Consider the following 17,344-nt stretch of genomic DNA (forward strand, 5'->3'; position numbering starts at 1 on the left):
GCTCGATGTAATTCATGATATACACACAATGGAAAAGTTGACTTGCTCCCTCAAAATAAAGACTGACGACTTTTCTAGAATCTGGCTTAGATGGACTGCGTATGTTGAACAAGTGGGTTTAAGATCAGATTTTGCTTGAGCCATCTTCCTGTAACGTATGTATTAGGGCTGTAACGATATGCGTATCGAAATCACGATACGCAGAGCCACGATCCGTGTCGCGATACAAGAAGGCAGAATCACGGTACACCCTTTCAAACTTCTCCTCAGCCCAAAAACAGAGGCGCTTCCAAACTTCAATTTATGAATACTTTACTTTTTATTTAAATTACATTTTAAACTTACTTAAATTACTTTTATTTTTTATATCCATTAGTAAGTCGTTTTTTCGCCGACCTGCGACAATCTTCTGTGAGTCACGCAACGTCCACACTCGCCACTGGCAGAGCATTCATTTCTTTTAAGCGGTCGCCATTCTGGTTGCGACGCGGGGAGCGAATCTGTAAACAAGCAGCTCATTGGCTGGCTAGGTGTGCCACAAGCCAATCACAATCACTTGACCGGAAAGGCATGCAGTGTTGCCAGATTGGGAGGTTTTAGGTGCTTTTTGGCTGGTTTTGAACATATTTTGGGGTGGAAAACGTTAGCAATATCTGGCAACACCGAAGGCATGTCTGCTTGGGCGGAAGCCTTCTGCGGCAGTTACATTTTGACACGCGAGCAATGTTTCACCATAAAAATTCCGTAATTTCCATCTGTTTTCCGCGATCACAGAAAATCATTGGCCCTATGAGAATGAGACAGTGAGAGAGCCACCACTATACCCCCCCCCCAAAAAAAAGAAAAAAATCTTAACGGATTTACACGATTTGGAAAAATGACTTTTTCAGAACCGAAAAAAAACAGAGCTTCCGGCTCAACAGTATTATTTTGAGAAATAAAACAATCTTTGGATATACATTTGTTCATTTTTGCATACATATTACTCATTCTCTGCAGTGGTCTGAATTATTTGTTATTAAATAGTTAATGTAAGTAAGTAAATGTTAATAAGTCAAATTTACTACTTTTAAAAAAACATTTTAAAAAAAAATCGTGGGTGTATCGAATCGTGGGTCAAAAATCGCGATATGAATCGAATCGTGAGTTGGGTGTATCGTTACAGCCCTAATAGATAGATAGATAGATAGATAGATAGATAGATAGATAGATAGATAGATAGATAGATAGATAGAAAATGTTGGACAGACAGACACGGATGGATCAAACCTCAGATGTCCAAATCAGACACATTTCATTATTTTAATGTCTGTTTTCAGTGAATGTGAAATCCTTTTATTGATTAAATGTTTAACTGGATTTTATCATCAGTATCATGTTCCTGATTGGAGGGAAGCTGTGTGTGTGTGTGTGTGTGTGTGTGTGTGTGTGTGTGTGTGTGTGTGTGTAAAAAAGACAGCTGGATGGATAGTATAAATAAGTGTGAATCTCTGACCTTGGCTGTCCACTTCTCCCCTAATCCCTCCATCCCTTTTTGACAGTAAAGCTCCGAATCAGGACTCTCTCTCCCCTCTGTCCTCCCCCAGGGGGGCGTTACCCCCTTCTCTGGGGCAGAACAGCCCCAGCTGTCCCCCAGCCTCCAACCCGGGGCAGATAAAACACGCCAGGTGAGGCTAGATAAACCCATTATCTTCAACCCCTCCCCTCCCGTCCTGCAAAAGAGGACTGCCGTCTGCATCAGTCCTTCTATTTTTTTTCTCTCTGTCTCTCTGTGTTGAGTAGCTCTAATCAGCATGACTGCACCAGGTAGATGTGGGTGTCCGTGGTTCCCGGAGTTGGTGTCCTGGGTTACGGGATGCTGTTTGCAGGGTGACGGGTCTGTTGGTTGTCGGTGGTGGGCGAGTGCTGTCGGGAGGGTGCGCCTGTTCTCACTGTCCTCGCTGTTTGTGTTGTAGGCAGCTCCAGCAGCAGCAGCAGGCTGAGATGGAGGGAGGAGGAGGGAGAGAGGAAATTTACGAGGCCGGACAGGTGACTCTGCCTCAGGTAAACGTACACTGATAAACTGCACCAACTGATCTGAATGATGGATGGATGGATTGAAAGGGTATTAATGGAAAGACAGATGCATAAAGATGTCTGGAAGGAGAGGAGGATGATCGAATGATGTGAGACGGTCTTCCTCGAACTGATTATTTAACTTCAGTGTAGCCAGATGGATAGAAGGACTATTAGATGGGTGGAAAGATGGACAAAAAGGTATGGAATGAAAGCTTCGTTCCCTCTGGCATCAGAGAACTCGACTCTTCTCCCCTCAGACACCGTTGATCCAGTATGTTCCTGCCGGTGCCGCTCCCTCTAGTAGTCTCGTATTGATGGGTGATTCGGTGAAAAGGTGGTTGATGAAATAAGTTTCTGGAAGCGAGATTGGATGGAGTATTCACCCTGTCTCTCTTTCTGTCTCCCAGGTTCCAGTACAGCCAGTAGGACCAGATCCGAGTAAGACTGATCTCCCACACACACACACGACAGTTCCTGCTTTCTGTGCTAAGATTGGCTTGTGGTTCTTTTTCCCCAAACAGTTTATCAGTGCATCTCATCATCTGTAATGAGAATCAATCACTCAGGGACTCTTTAACGACATCAAAGTGGGCATTTTTAAATGCATCAACAAATTCGCAACCATTCCAAACATTCTCAAGCACAGTTAGATCGGATTAGTTGACCCAGACAGATAGCAGAGCATAAATGCAGCATGGAAATGGAAAAACTGTCTTCTACAGACCAGAAAAAATAGATATATATACTTTTTTTTTTTTTTTCTCCAGATCATTCTAAGGTTTTGTCCTCCAGTGCACCCCCTACTGGACAGCAGGTTTATAGTCCTTCTGCCTCATTCAGTGCAAACACGTGTGCAAACGAGTCCTTCAGGTATCTCGCACACAACAATCAAGTAATATGTTCATGTAAGAGCAATTAAGTAACGTCTGCATCGATTAAGGTTGACTGTGTGTGTGTGTGTGTGTGTGTGTGTGTGTGTGTGATGTTTATTTTCCAGGCAAGCTCCTTCAGCAACCCAGATGTTGTCCCACATGTCACGTCAGAGCGCCCCCTCTGGTGTCCCTGTGAACAGCAGCAGCCCAGTTCAGACTCAGAGCGCAAACCCTGCACCCCCTGGAGCCTGGGCCCAGCCACGTGCTCCCTTCAACGCACAGGTCATTAACCTTCATCATCATAACAGAAACTGAGGTTAATTATGAAGTTACAAAGCATAAGGTGCAAAGGCACTGCACAGCCCTTATGTGTGTGTGTGATCAACAGACAGGGAAAAGTCAGTCAGCCCAATTTTCCATGGGCAATTTTAGCTCCGCCCCTTCCTCATCAGCATCATCCTCTTTTGGACAAATGGGTGGAGCTTCAGCGAATATAGCAGCCAACACAACTAATTATTCGCAGATCAACGCTCGCAACCATCAGTCCACGAACGGATATGGTAAGAGCTTAAACGACAAACTCTGTCTCTCTTTCTGTACGTCACTTGCAGACTCTCACTCTGTCTCTGTCTCGCTCCAGGAGACGTGAGCCAGTCGGCAGTGCAGTTCTCCTCCAGACCAGCAGAGGCAGCAGCGTGGCCACAATGGCAAAATCAGCCCCACACGCAAAACGCAGCAGACGCACATCCTCATATCCAGAACAGCCAACCAGAGATGTATCCCGTAAGTTTTACAAATGCACATACGTTACAGTGATTAAATCTGAAAAACATGAGATTTAATGACTATTCAGGGAGCAGGGCGCGTCAGGAGGCCTCAGAGACGCCAGGGTGGGGAGCGGGGCGCGCCAGGAGGCCTCAGAGACGCCGGGGTGGGGAGCGGGGCGCGCCAGGAGGCCTCGGGGACGCCGGGGTGGGGAGCGGGGCGCGCCAGGAGGCCTCGGGGACGCCGGGGTGGGGAGCGGGGCGCGCCAGGAGGCCTCGGGGACGCCGGGGTGGGGAGCGGGGCGCGCCAGGAGGCCTCGGGGAAGCCGGGGTGGGGAGCGGGGCGCGCCAGGAGGCCTCGGGGACGCCGGGGTGGGGAGCGGGGCGCGCCAGGAGGCCTCGGGGACGCCGGGGTGGGGAGCGGGGCGCGCCAGGAGGCCTCGGGGACGCCGGGGTGGGGAGCGGGGCGCGCCAGGAGGCCTCGGGGACGCCGGGGTGGGGAGCGGGGCGCGCCAGGAGGCCACAGGGACGCCGGGGTGGGGAGCGGGGCGCGCCAGGAGGCCTCAGGGACGCCGGGTTGGGGAGCGGGGCGCGCCAGGAGGCCTCAGGGACGCCGGGGTGGGGAGCGGGGCGCATTGGTAGTGCAGTGCATGGTGATTTGAGTTAAGCAATAAATCACTGCTCAGCCCAAACACGACTATCAGTCACTTCAGGTCTCCATGGAAACCTTTAGCTCCGCCCCTTTTATGTATCTTCCTTTCCCCCTGCAGGATGTTCTGTCCATGCTGGATTCATCTGCAAACTTCAGCAATGAAGACTTTACTGAAATGCCCATGTTCCCTCCGTTTCCTGAGTGATCCTCATCATCCTCTTTGTAGCCTTTTTCTTTTCTTTCCTTGTCTCTCTTCTTCTTCTCAAGTTGATCAAGAAACAAAATGAGGGGGGATTTGTTGAGATTTTTCTTTTGTTTTTTTTAATTATTGGCTGTAAAATGGCTCAGAGTTTTCCTCAACGCAGGAAGCGCCTGTGTTCTCGTAACCACGCACAAGTGCACAAAGTACGCACGATCAGTCCAACACACTGAGTTAGTTTTATTCCGTCGCGCCCCCAGAAACGTGCGCACGCACACGCGCGCGCGCACACTTGGAGACGTTTGCAGTTTCAGCCCAAACACAAGGAACGTGTTGTTTCAATTTTATATTCAGTAGCAATAACTGTTTGATATTTTACAACATTATTACGATATAATAGATATATTTTTTTAAAAAAAAGGGAGGTCCGTTTCCTGCCTTCATTGCACTGCCGAAAAATGCTACCTACGTAGGATGCCTTCTCCTCCGCAGAGCACAGAGGGAGTGACGACAATTTCACAACTGAATACTGGGATATTGTAGAGCTGATTATAGCCGACGTAAATTGGCACACACTCACTGTGAGCACTTCCCTGGAAACAATCATGCATTTTCGGGTTCTTCGGAAAACAATTAAAATGATGATGATTCTCATTAATCACTCTGAAAGTGTGTCTTCATGAAAAATAAAGGCACACAATTCTGGACTTTCATTTCTGTTTGCTTTATTTTTAAGTTGTTCGAAAATGACTTGATAAATAAATCATTCATCACGCAGTGAATCTGGTTCGGGTCGAAGATGTAGAGACAAATTAGCGACCGCTCGAGTATTTATTTATTTAATGTGAAGTTCCTGGATGAGAAATCTCTGCTTCCTTGTCCTAATTTGCATATGCAAATTAGCCCAGTGGTGCTCAGTTATTCAATTTTCTTGCTTTCCTGATCTTCGACAATCACTTTTGTTCAAATTTGATTTCTAAACTCCAGTCCATGTTAGTGTATATGTAGGAATGAATTCCATTTTTATTTAATTCTGGGGGCGTTTGTCAATTTCCTCAAAAAAACCAAAACCCATAAGAAATATTGCATACAGTCTCAAATAATGAACTGTTTCAAGGATACTTTTTAAAAAAAAAAAACTTTTTTACCCGAGATTTCAGATGAAATCTAGGTGTGAATTGTTTGCTTCTTTTATAACAGAATTATGGACTTCATTTCAGCTTTTATTATTATTATTATTATTATTATTATTATTATTATTAAATGCGTCCATAAGAATGCATGTCTGGGGACTTGCCCTGAACATAATTAAAATATGGACGATCACAAATACTGAACTTTGAATTCTTTTCCTAAAATACCTACCTACAGTTTAATAATTTCCGATTTTTTTTTTCTTGTCGAACATTTACATTTAATTATTTTCATTCTTCTCTCCTTGAACTTAAGAAGAAATCGACAAACCAAAGATTCCCATATTTTGCAGTTGTTTTAAAATGGATTCCTTTTTTTTTTTTTTTTGTAAAGGATTACATGTATGTTTGGGGGAGATTCGTGTCTCATTTACGATCTAATTTACATATGCAGATTAGCCAGGCGGGGCATGAAAACAAGGGGGATTTATTCTTGTTTATTGTTGTATTTTCTTTTTTTGTTTGTTTGTTTGTTTTAAGCCTTGACTGCAGATGTGAAAATGCAGTTTATATAATTACACAAATATTAAAAAAATATATGTATATGAAAATGTTAAAGAGAAATTGTTTGGCTTTTTTTTAATTAAATTGTTATATTGTCAAAAAGAAATATGGTTTGCATGGTGAGCTTTTTCAAATCTGTACTTTTATTATTTGTAAATCTAAATGTATAAATATTTTTCAAATCAGGATGACCTGCTCAGAGTGTCCATGGTGTCCAGTTAAAAAAAAAAAAAACACAACACACGAGCACACAGTGGTTTTTCACGTGTATATTTAATTAATAAAACTAAAGGTGTAAAGATTTCCCTACGCCATTTTAAACGTAGTCACGTATGATGAACTTGTTCAGACGTTTATAATATATTCGAGTCTGCTTATTTTTGAAACTGGAGAGGAAGATCGGCTTGCAGGCTTTTGTAAAATTTAACAGTGAATCCTCTTGAGGTAAATCTGATCTTTTGCAAGGATTACATCAGGTGTCTTCAGTTTCGGCAGTCAGGAAGGTGAGAGCCTTTCACCACTTCGACTAAATTCAGAGTCCAATCAAGGATGGCTGGAATAATTATAATAATAATAAAAATAATAAACTTTACTGGGCACAGGGGTTTCAAAAGCTGAGCATCAATTAATGGCAAATCGATAATAACGAATAAAATAAAATACAATGCGGATAAAAATATTTAAACTTGGAGCTTGAGCAAAATGATTTAACACACTTATTTTTTAACTATTGAATCCAGACTGTTGAATAATTTAGCAACAGAATATTTAAAAGGATGATATTTCAACGGTGTGGATGTTCGATTTGCTTCTTGTGTTGTTACAGTTGTGGTCAGAAGTTTACACACAGTGACGTGAACGGCATCTTGGATATGAAGGTCATGGCAATATTTGGGCTTTCAGTCATTTCTTTGAACTGTTTTTTTTCTGTGGCAGAATGATTGTACAGCATACAGCTTTAATTAAAAAAACCACGAGAATTTGGTGCACAAATTTTAATTTTCTTTGGGTTTTCTGAAATCAACACGGTCAAAATTATCCATACAGCACACCTAATATTTGGGTAAAATGTCTCTTCGCAAGATTCATCTTCACCAAACATTTTTGTTTCCCATGAACAAGCTTCTGGCAGAATTCTGGTTGGATATTTCACGACTCTTCATGGTCGAATTGGTAGAGTTCAATTAAATTTGGTGTTTTTCTTGGCATGGACTCGACTTATAAGCACAGGGTTGAAGTCAGGACTTGTTTTAAGCTTAACGTTAGCCTGCTTTATCCTCCACAACCAGCTCTGATGCGTGTTTGGTTCATTGTCCTGTTGTAACTCCCAAGTCGTGTTCAAGTTTCTGATGGTTTATGCTGAAGAATTCTGAGGTCGTCCTCCTTCGTCATTATTCCATCCACTTTGTGCAATGAACCAGTTCCACTGGCAGCAAAACAGCCCCAGAGCATGATGATCCTACCACCACCACCAGCTGGTACAGTGTCCCTCTGTACATGGTGGTCATTGTGGCCAAACAACTCAATCTTTGTCTCATCTGACCATCCAGCTTTCCTCCAGAAGGCTTTTTGTTTGTCCGTGTGATCAGCTTCAAGCTTGAAGGTGTCAGTTTTGGAGCAGGGGGTTATTTCTTGGACAGCAGCCTCTTAGTCCATGGTGATCTGAACTGTAGACAGTGATCCATCAGCTTCCAGTTCATGGCAGGGCTGTGCCACAGTGGTTTCCCAAGTTGTTCCTGACCATCCAAACCAATTTCTTTTCAGCTGAAGGTGACAGTTTGGGTTTTCTTGAAGCAGTGGCTTGGCAAAGTGACTACACCTTACAATAACTTGGAAACAATTGTTTGAACTGATCTTGGAATTTGCAGTTGTTTAGAAATGGCTCCAAGAGACATTCCGGAGTTGTGTACATCTGCGATCCTCTTTCTCAGATCTGCACTGAGCTCCTTGGACTTTTCCATTTTACTGTGTGTTGGTCAATCCAATGAGTGCTGTAAACAAACCCTTTTTATGCTGTGCACAGAGAAGCTACCAGCTGGAGTCAATCATGATCACTAACAGGAAGTTAAGAGGCCTTGGCAAGATAAGAGACATTTTGGAAGTTTCAGCACCTTGGAATTAATAATCTAAGTGAGCGTATGTTGATTTTTGACCCCGTGTTGATTTCAGAAAACCCAAAGAAAATTTAAACTTGTGCACCAAATTCTAATTTTTTTTTTAATTAAAGCTGTATGCTGTCCAATCATTCTGCCACAGGAAAAGAACAGTTCAACGAAATGACAAAGCCCAAATATTGCCATGACCTTCATGTCACTGTATGTAAACTTCTGACCACAACTGTATCTACTTCAGAATTGCGGGTAAACGTGTTCCTGAGGTATGAGGGGCGAAGTCCTTTCAAGCATTTGAATACAATTCGGCATTTATGGAAAGTCCAACGATCCGTTAGAGGGATCTAACCCAGCTCTCGAAACAAGTTTTCGGATCATTTTTCTCTGGTCTTCTTTTGTAGAATGCTGCCACCTCACTTCTGCAACCTTAGGCTTGTCGTGTCAGCATTCGGCCAGACCATATCACAGTATTCGTGGAACCAAAGAGCCTTGAAGATATTTGCACGTGTCCATACTTTCTAATCCTCCTCGAAAGGTTGAATCTTTTAGCTACTTTTCCAGAGAGATCGTCAATATGACGACGCCAGGTCTTAGTCGGATCAAAGATCAGACCGAAGTACTTGAAAGAATCTGTAACTTCTGGATCAATCCCTGCGAATGACAGTTCTGGCTTTGGAGAGCTTTTAAATGGTTGGTTAGAACCAAAAAGCGTGACACTTGTTTTGGTACAATTTACGATTAGCTCATGAAGAGAAAAACAGTTATTGAGGGCAGGAAGGTTTTCCCTTGAAAAGTAACTCTATAGAATGGACCAGCAAAGAACAGGGCTGTATCGACTGCATAGAGAACAACCTTGCAACGATGAACTGACTTTAGGAGATGACTGATAAACACAATAAAAAGAAGAGGTCCAAGGACTGAACCTTGAGGAACTCCAAGGGAAAGCAGGGTTCATCCCCATTTCTCTAAAACTGATCGGTTTTCCTTTTACATTTAGTTTATGAATTTTATACACAGGGATGAAAATTTTCCATGGTTTTTGTTAACCAAATGGGTCGTTCTTGTGAATCGTCCAAATCGGAGGAGAAAACTTCAGAGATGGGGTGAGGTTAGATTTTTGCCGAGTCCCTCTCAGCGTAGAAGTGAGCCGCGGAACATTCGGAGCAAATCGCTTCTTTCTGTAACCAGAAAACCTCTTGAAAGCCATAAATTTTGCAAAATGTGCAGCGATTGGCTGACCCAAACTACCTTTCAATCTTGGAACCAATCAGCGGTCTTGATACATAGATAAAGACGAAAACGGTGAAGACTCTCACACGAGAACAAGACTCTCAAGTTCTTTAAATCGACAAGGAAGGTAAAAATAAATTTAGGTGCAAAAGACAGTGACGATCGAGGTGAAAATCGGTAGCAAAGAAGAGACAATCACATAGAAACTTGAAAATTTTGTCGAGAAAGCTGACTGTCCCTGCAAAGTTTTATGCATGTACTGCGATGACTTGATAAATTATAGGAGTCGGGGATGTGTGGCGATCACGGAACATGCCAAAATGAAGAAGCACGCTGAAAAACTTGCTCTCGGACGAACAAACTATTCTCTTGGATCATCATTTTTCAAAACGAAGCCGAAGACCAATGATGCCAGGTGTTCGGGAACGCTTGCGAAACCAACGGTTACGGATAACACGCAATCAGTGCCGCTGACACCAGTAGCAGCTCGGCAAGCTCATTCAGACGGAATTATGACTTTTTATCATCTCATGTCGGCTGATAACGCTTAGAAAATGTACTCTTTGAAAAGCTGCTGTTCAGGGCATCACTTGAATCCATACAATATCGTCTATCTGAAACAAACTTAACAAGTGTTGCCAGGCAAAACAAACCTCGCCCAGTAGCACTTATGGTGAATATGAAGGAAGGTGTCACGAAAAAAATAGGTCCCCTGCGGGACCATGTGGCTACTGCTGATAAATAAAATTGCTTTCTGATCCCATGTCCATCCAGTAAATATCGCATATATATATTTACTCTATGAGGCAGTAGCCACAAAAAATTAAGCGTAATCCAAAAATGAACAATTTAAAAATCAGAGAAGTAAAATATACCAAGTGTCTGTACTTTTATATTATTCTACTTTTACCTCTTACAATTTTCGAAACTGAAACCTCCGAACCGAGGCTGACATACACACGCTGTCGCCGTGACCCAAACTCTTATTTCCCGGAAATGGCCCGGCGCTAGAGCTCAATGGAACGCACTTTCCCTCTGTAATTACAACCCCGATTCCAAAAAAGTTGGGACAAAGTACAAATTGTAAATAAAAACGGAATGCAATTATGTGGACGTTTCAAAATTCCATATTTTATTCAGAATAGAACATAGATGACATATCAAATGTTTAAACTGAGAAAATGTATCATTTAAAGAGAAAAATTAGGTGATTTTAAAATTTCATGACAACAACACATCTCAAAAAAGTTGGGACAAGGCCATGTTTACCACTGTGAGACATCCCCTTTTCTCTTTACAACAGTCTGCAAACGTCTGGGGACTGAGGAGACAAGTTGCTCAAGTTTAGGGATAGGAATGTTAACCCATTCTTGTCTAATGTAGGATTCTAGTTGCTCAACTGTCTTAGGTCTTTTTTGCCGTATCTTCCGTTTTATGATGCGCCAAATGTTTTCTATGGGTGAAAGATCTGGACTGCAGGCTGGCCAGTTCAGTACTCGGACCCTTCTTCTACGCAGCCATGATGCTGTAATTGATGCAGTATGTGGTTTGGCATTGTCATGTTGGAAAATGCAAGGTCTTCCCTGAAAGAGACGTCGTCTGGATGGGAGCATATGTTGCTCTCGAACCTGGATATACCTTTCAGCATTGATGGTGTCTTTCCAGATGTGTAAGCTGCCCATGCCACACGCACTAATGCAACCCCATACCATCAGAGATGCAGGCTTCTGAACTGAGTGCTGATAACAACTTGGGTCGTCCTTCTCCTCTTTAGTCCGAATGACACGGCGTCCCTGATTTCCATAAAGAACTTCAAATTTTGATTCGTCTGACCACAGAACAGTTTTCCACTTTGCCACAGTCCATTTTAAATGAGCCTTGGCCCAGAGAAGACGTCTGCGCTTCTGGATCATGTTTAGATACGGCTTCTTCTTTGAACTATAGAGTTTTAGCTGGCAACGGCAGATGGCACGGTGAATTGTATTCACAGATAATGTTCTCTGGAAATATTCCTGAGCCCATTTTGTGATTTCCAATACAGAAGCATGCCTGTATGTGATGCAGTGCCGTCTAAGGGCCCGAAGATCACGGGCACCCAGTATGGTTTTCCGGCCTTGACCCTTACGCACAGAGATTCTTCCAGATTCTCTGAATCTTTTGATGATATTATGCACTGTAGATGATGATATGTTCAAACTCTTTGCAATTTTACACTGTCGAACTCCTTTCTGATATTGCTCCACTATTTGTCGGCGCAGAATTAGGGGGATTGGTGATCCTCTTCCCATCTTTACTTCTGAGAGCCGCTGCCACTCCAAGATGCTCTTTTTATACCCAGTCATGTTAATGACCTATTGCCAATTGACCTAATGAGTTGCAATTTGGTCCTCCAGCTGTTCCTTTTTTGTACCTTTAACTTTTCCAGCCTCTTATTGCCCCTGTCCCAACTTTTTTGAGATGTGTTGCTGTCATGAAATTTCAAATGAGCCAATATCTGGCATGAAATTTCAAAATGTCTCACTTTTGACATTTGATATGTTGTCTATGTTCTATTGTGAATACAATATCAGTTTTTGAGATTTGTAAATTATTGCATTCCGTTTTTATTTACAATTTGTACTTTGTCCCAACTTCTTTGGAATCGGGGTTGTAGCATAAACACGTCTGAAAGCCATTTCTTTAGTCCGTTTATTTCGAATTGTATACACTCACCGGCCATTTTAATCAGAACGTGTATGCGCAGGGTGGCACGGTGGTGTAGTGGTTAGCGCTGTCGCCTCACAGCAAGAAGGTCCGGGTTCGAGCCCCGTGGCCGGCGAAGGCCTTTCTGTGCGGAGTTTGCATGTTCTCCCCGTGTCCGCGTGGGTTTCCTCCGGGTGCTCCGATTTCCCCCACAGTCCAAAGACATGCAGGTTAGGCTAACTGGTGACTCTAAATTGAGCGTAGGTGTGAATGTGAGTGTGAATGGTTGTCTGTGTCTATGTGTCAGCCCTGTGATGACCTGGCGACTTGTCCAGGGTGTACCCCGCCTTTCGCCCATAGTCAGCTGGGATAGGCTCCAGCTTGCCTGCGACCCTGTAGAACAGGATAAAGCGGCTAGAGATAATGAGATGAGATGTGTATGCGCAGTGTGCGATCGTTACACTCTTACAGCACGATGACGTAGTGGCTAGCGCCTCTATATAAAGCAATAGCCACAAAGACTTTGACCGGATGACCCTCAAAATGTTGGAAGTTCTATTTGAGACCAATGCCCATCTATCCTGAAAGTTTCATGAAGATCGGTCCAGCCGTTTTCCTGTAATATCATGAACAAAGAAACCCGACCGAAAACAATACTTCGCCCCGCTTACTCCGTAGCCGGCGAGGTAAACATGCATTTGATAATGCGCTTTCAGAAATACTTTGTGGAAAATGACTGACTCTGGAAATATTTCTGTCATTTTGGGAATAACATAGTCTAAAAATATGAGTTTGATGTTGAGTCACTTTCTTGTACTGTGTGAGAGAGTATTTTATTGAAATCTGATTGCATGAAATCCTCCATTTTGAATAAAAATGTAATATTTGAAAGCCTTTAAAATTTGCTAAAACCTAGGAGTTTCTCCCAGGCCCCTGGCTCACTTAAATAAGAATTTGCGGTTGTCATGCCTGGATACATCTCGTCACCTTCAAGCCGACCAAAAGATCTGCTTTATATACCAGGATTTTCTCGATGATTCGTCAATCGTTTTGAACGACTCGGGACGGATTTGTTGATTCGAGACGCAGCTCATGACGCCAATCATGACGACGGACGAACCTTTTCAGAGAGACAGAACTGTCAGCGAGTAAAACATGAAAATCATGAAACGGTTTGCCTCGGTTACCAGGCTCCTCTGCTTGGCGTCAGGACGCGTTACATCATCCTGGAATGGATTATTTTCCGACACAACACTGATCACTAGCCTGGACGTCAGTGCAAGGAATATTGCTTTGGTTTTGATGTCCGTTTGGGGTCATTTGCAGCGGGGTGCTCTTGATTTATGCATCAGGTGATAACCCCAAGTGATCCATCCCCGAGATTTGATCTCCTGATACGTTTCTGGAGCACGCCATGAGCAGTGATTTGAGATGACGCGTGATAGTGTAATAACCATGAGCCAAGTGGATTTTTTTTTTTATTCTGTAATTTCACAAAATGCCTTCTGAGGAGAAAATAATTGATTGGATCTTCCCATCCGATATCAAGACCATTCATCAGAGTCCGGCTGGAGATGGAGAAGGTCCAACGTCCAGAAAGCATCATACAGTATTGCACATGATGCTTGCTTCAGTCATGTTTGAATCCCCGAACGCCTGATGGTTACCAAACTCCACTTTTTAAGTATTCATTGGGGACACGCTTGCTCCGTGTGTGTGTGTGTGTGTGGACACTAAAACTTTCAGCATAAGTAATAGAAGTAGCCGAAGGAGATCAAGATCAAGAGGGTCAGTTACCTCTACGGAATTCAGTCCTCTCCATCCAGAAGGCTTCATCTTTATCTAATCATCAACGATCCAGTAAATTTCATTCCAATCGAGATCAGTTATTTCTCGAGATGATATATAAAATATACGACGACGACTTCAGAAGAGGAAAGAACATGAGAACATGAAATGAAGATGATTTACCTCATCAAATCAAGGACTGAAGGACCATCAAAGACTTGATCGCAACATGATGGACCTTCAAAGAGGATTCTCTCATTAAAGAGGCCTGTGGATTTTTACAGTTGAACAATCAAAGGTGTGTTGAGTTGTACGATGAATATATTTATTTATTAGATCTTTCTGTGACTTGAAAAGTTTTACGAGGGAATTTGGGCTTGATTTAAAGACAGAGGCATCTGGAAAAATGATGGATTTGAAAGTCTGCGAAGATTTCAGAAGAAAGGACAGTAATGACGTACTGGAGATAAAATCGATGTGGATTTGGGCTCGTTTCTTTTCTTCTAATTTCTTCACAGTTTATTAACGTTTTGACCTTTTAAATCGAGAATATAACTGGAGGATGTTTGGGTGAAAAGAAAGACATTTAAGACGTCGCAGTCCGTCAGCTACGGCTCTCGTAAGGAGCTGATCAACAACCGGAACGTTTTGTTCTTTCCTCAGTGGACTGGACGAACAAACATGGATGCTCCTCTTGCTGAGTCATGGCTGGACGTGGATGTGGATTTGGGCTTCGCTCTTTTCTTCTTCTTCCTGCTCTGCGTGTTCCTGCTGGTCAGCATTGTCCGCTGCTCCCAAATTGTCCTCGATCCCTACAGCGCCATCTCGATCTCCATCTACCAAGAGGAGCAGGATGCATGAACGCTTGAAAAAACTTGCCAAGCAGAAGCTTTACAGCGGTCGTGGAGGACTCTGAACAGCCCAGTAATAAGACAATGAACGAGAAAGCGTTCAAGTTTCGAAATACGACGTTTACTCTTGTTTACTCCGCCTCAGAGTGCTGTTCTATTCTGGGGATGTTTTAGAGTAAAACATTCGGGATCATGCAGTTTGTGGAAAATAATCCAACAAGGTGGTGTGATGAAGTGGATTTTCATTCGCACGTCCCAATGTTTTCCTCTTACACCAGAAATATCAAAAAGGTAGATTATTTGTATCCATGCTAATTGCATGAGGACCAAAAATAGATAAACAATCCATCCAGCCTTGGTCACATCACTCATAGGATTTCTGAAGAGCCGGTTAGAAGAAGCTCAAATAAGGAGGCTACGGGCGTCGCCATCTTGGCAGCACCGGATTCCACCTAACCCCAGGCTAACCCATAAATGTAGAAAGGGGCGGGGATAGTGAAGCCTTGCCGCTGGAATAGTACGGCTGGAACATGCCTACTAATCTCGAAGCTAGCTACGTGAGCTAGCCAATAAGCTACTGGCTAAACTAAAAGAAGTCGCTCCATTTTTCATCGTTACAGACCATAACCTAAAGGGACGGTTTACAAAAATAAATAAAATCAATCACCGGGCATGTAACCGTCCGATAACATATTTGATCAAGGAATGTCATCTTTTCAATCTCAATAATCGTTCATAAAAACATTAGCTATAATATTTCCCCCGGATAGCTTAGATAACTAATGCTAGCTTGGTTAATAGCTAGCTAGGAGTAGCTGAGGTCGACAGCAGCAATTGTTAGTCAGTCAGTCAATGATGGTCACATTGCACAGTGAATTTGATGTGAAACAATCAACCAAACCCGCGATTTCGTTCAGAGATGCGTTTACTGGTGAATGATTGACTGTTGGTTTGCAAATCTTCATGCTGAATGGATATTATTTATGTCCAACTCCAAAATGTGTCACTCAAGCTGTCAAATTTACTGAAGAGGAGACCCCGATAAACTTCATCAAAAATATTGAAAAGGTCAGGACAATCTAATAAAGCAGATTAAAGTAACTTCTAAGTGTCGTAGCGTGTAAAAGTTGTGTTTGCATGGAAAAGCTCTGAAGCTCCATAAATTATTGACAAAAATCCATCACGTGGTGAATTTGGCTTGAGTTCTGAGGTCAGACCAGCTAGCGGCGAACAAGAGGACACAAACCAAGCTGTCACTCAAATAGGCCCCGCCTCTAATTATGCATAAATGTCTGGCTCAATATAATTTAAACTGTTGAATTATATAAAAATTCACCCCCTGTACAGTTGTCATGAAAGGGAAACTAGCTATAGAGACCGAAACTGTTTTTTATACCAGGATGTAAATATGTTTGTTTTCTCTGTAAAGTTGGACATTTTAACATGGAGGTCTATAGAAATTCGCTCACTTTTGAAGCCTGCCTCAAGTGGCCATTCGAGGAACTGCAGGTTTTAGCACTTCAGCATTGGCTTCACTTTTCAGGACCGGCGGTTGCTGCTTGATGAGGACATTAAATTTCATTTATTTAATTTATCATTCCGGTAACAAGTCTGTACTTTCAAAGTGGCCTGATAACTCATGATTGTTGTAAATAAAGAAAAACGTGCTTTTCTTCTTCCATTGATCTCCAGGAAATTTGGATGATGCAACTTCCTGTTGTGGAATATTCCACAAATGTTTCCCTAACATGAATATTCACTACACTAAACTGTTTCACAACCAGTAACCGATGAAACAAGGATGTTAACTTTGCTAGTTAGCTCGGAGAATCAAAAAAAAAAAAGCTATTCCTGTAGATTTTTCCGTTCCTGTAGAGGTTTCGTTTTAAGTGGGAATGTAACAATATATTGTGCAATGGTAAATCGCGATACCAATTCACGACAATTTGAATCGGCAAAATCTAAAATGAGAGAGCTGTTGTGTGACTGACTACAAATAAATTGAACAAGAAATCAGATCTGTTGAAATATTAAAAACACAGAGAGAAGCACATTTCGGTTGGACAAATGTTCGTAAAAGTTTATGAAGAAAAGTCATATGTTATTAACTTTTTCATTTTTGAATATAAAAGGAATATTTTAGTTAAGCTGTTTTATTTTTTTCGCGGTCCGATTTCCATCAAATCCTGTACTCTGATTGGCTGGCGAGTGGGTCCGTCCAGTTACGGACCCCGGTTATGAACCTCTGGCAACTCGCTCGTTCACAACAACAAACATAGTAGAATTTTTTGTCAACATTTATCTTTTTTTTTAATAAGATTTATTTATAAGATTATCAAAAATCTTAGACATTTTTGCCAGCATTTCTCAGGAAATAGCATTAATTTTACAGCATGGATCGTGATAATGACAGTGTTCACAGCGAAAGCAAGTTTTACTA

The 17,344-nt window shown here is 42.4% G+C and overlaps 2 protein-coding genes across 4 annotated transcripts in view; both read left to right on the forward strand.

Annotated features, from left to right (window-relative positions):
- arnt (aryl hydrocarbon receptor nuclear translocator) overlaps positions 1 to 6,428 on the forward strand; it is a 30,484-nt gene extending 24,056 nt beyond the window's left edge. For 2 of the 3 annotated variants that reach the window (XM_060921072.1, XM_060921073.1), the window contains 8 exons: positions 1,542 to 1,667; positions 1,956 to 2,043; positions 2,466 to 2,496; positions 2,826 to 2,928; positions 3,056 to 3,212; positions 3,319 to 3,490; positions 3,571 to 3,713; positions 4,465 to 6,428. In XM_060921072.1, the coding sequence (XP_060777055.1) occupies positions 1,542 to 1,667; positions 1,956 to 2,043; positions 2,466 to 2,496; positions 2,826 to 2,928; positions 3,056 to 3,212; positions 3,319 to 3,490; positions 3,571 to 3,713; positions 4,465 to 4,551 (907 nt within the window). In that variant the 3' untranslated portion in view covers positions 4,552 to 6,428. The remainder of the gene's footprint in view (positions 1 to 1,541; positions 1,668 to 1,955; positions 2,044 to 2,465; positions 2,497 to 2,825; positions 2,929 to 3,055; positions 3,213 to 3,318; positions 3,491 to 3,570; positions 3,714 to 4,464) is intronic. The other variant, XM_060921075.1, reaches the window with a different exon arrangement.
- An 8,306-nt stretch (positions 6,429 to 14,734) lies between these two features.
- On the forward strand, positions 14,735 to 14,914 carry LOC132885819 (cortexin domain-containing 1 protein-like). The gene has a single exon (XM_060920336.1). It carries the CDS (start codon positions 14,735 to 14,737, stop codon positions 14,912 to 14,914), a length of 180 nt encoding a protein of 59 aa, XP_060776319.1.
- The last annotated feature ends 2,430 nt before the right edge of the window (positions 14,915 to 17,344 follow it).

Source organism: Neoarius graeffei, chromosome 5 (assembly GCF_027579695.1).
Source record: "Neoarius graeffei isolate fNeoGra1 chromosome 5, fNeoGra1.pri, whole genome shotgun sequence".
NCBI classification, from domain to species: domain Eukaryota; kingdom Metazoa; phylum Chordata; class Actinopteri; order Siluriformes; family Ariidae; genus Neoarius; species Neoarius graeffei.

Bases quoted from the DNA above. Each gene is read 5' to 3' on its own strand.
- LOC132885819 (XM_060920336.1), top strand. From the start codon at position 14,735: ATGGATGCTCCTCTTGCTGAGTCATGGCTGGACGTGGATGTGGATTTG.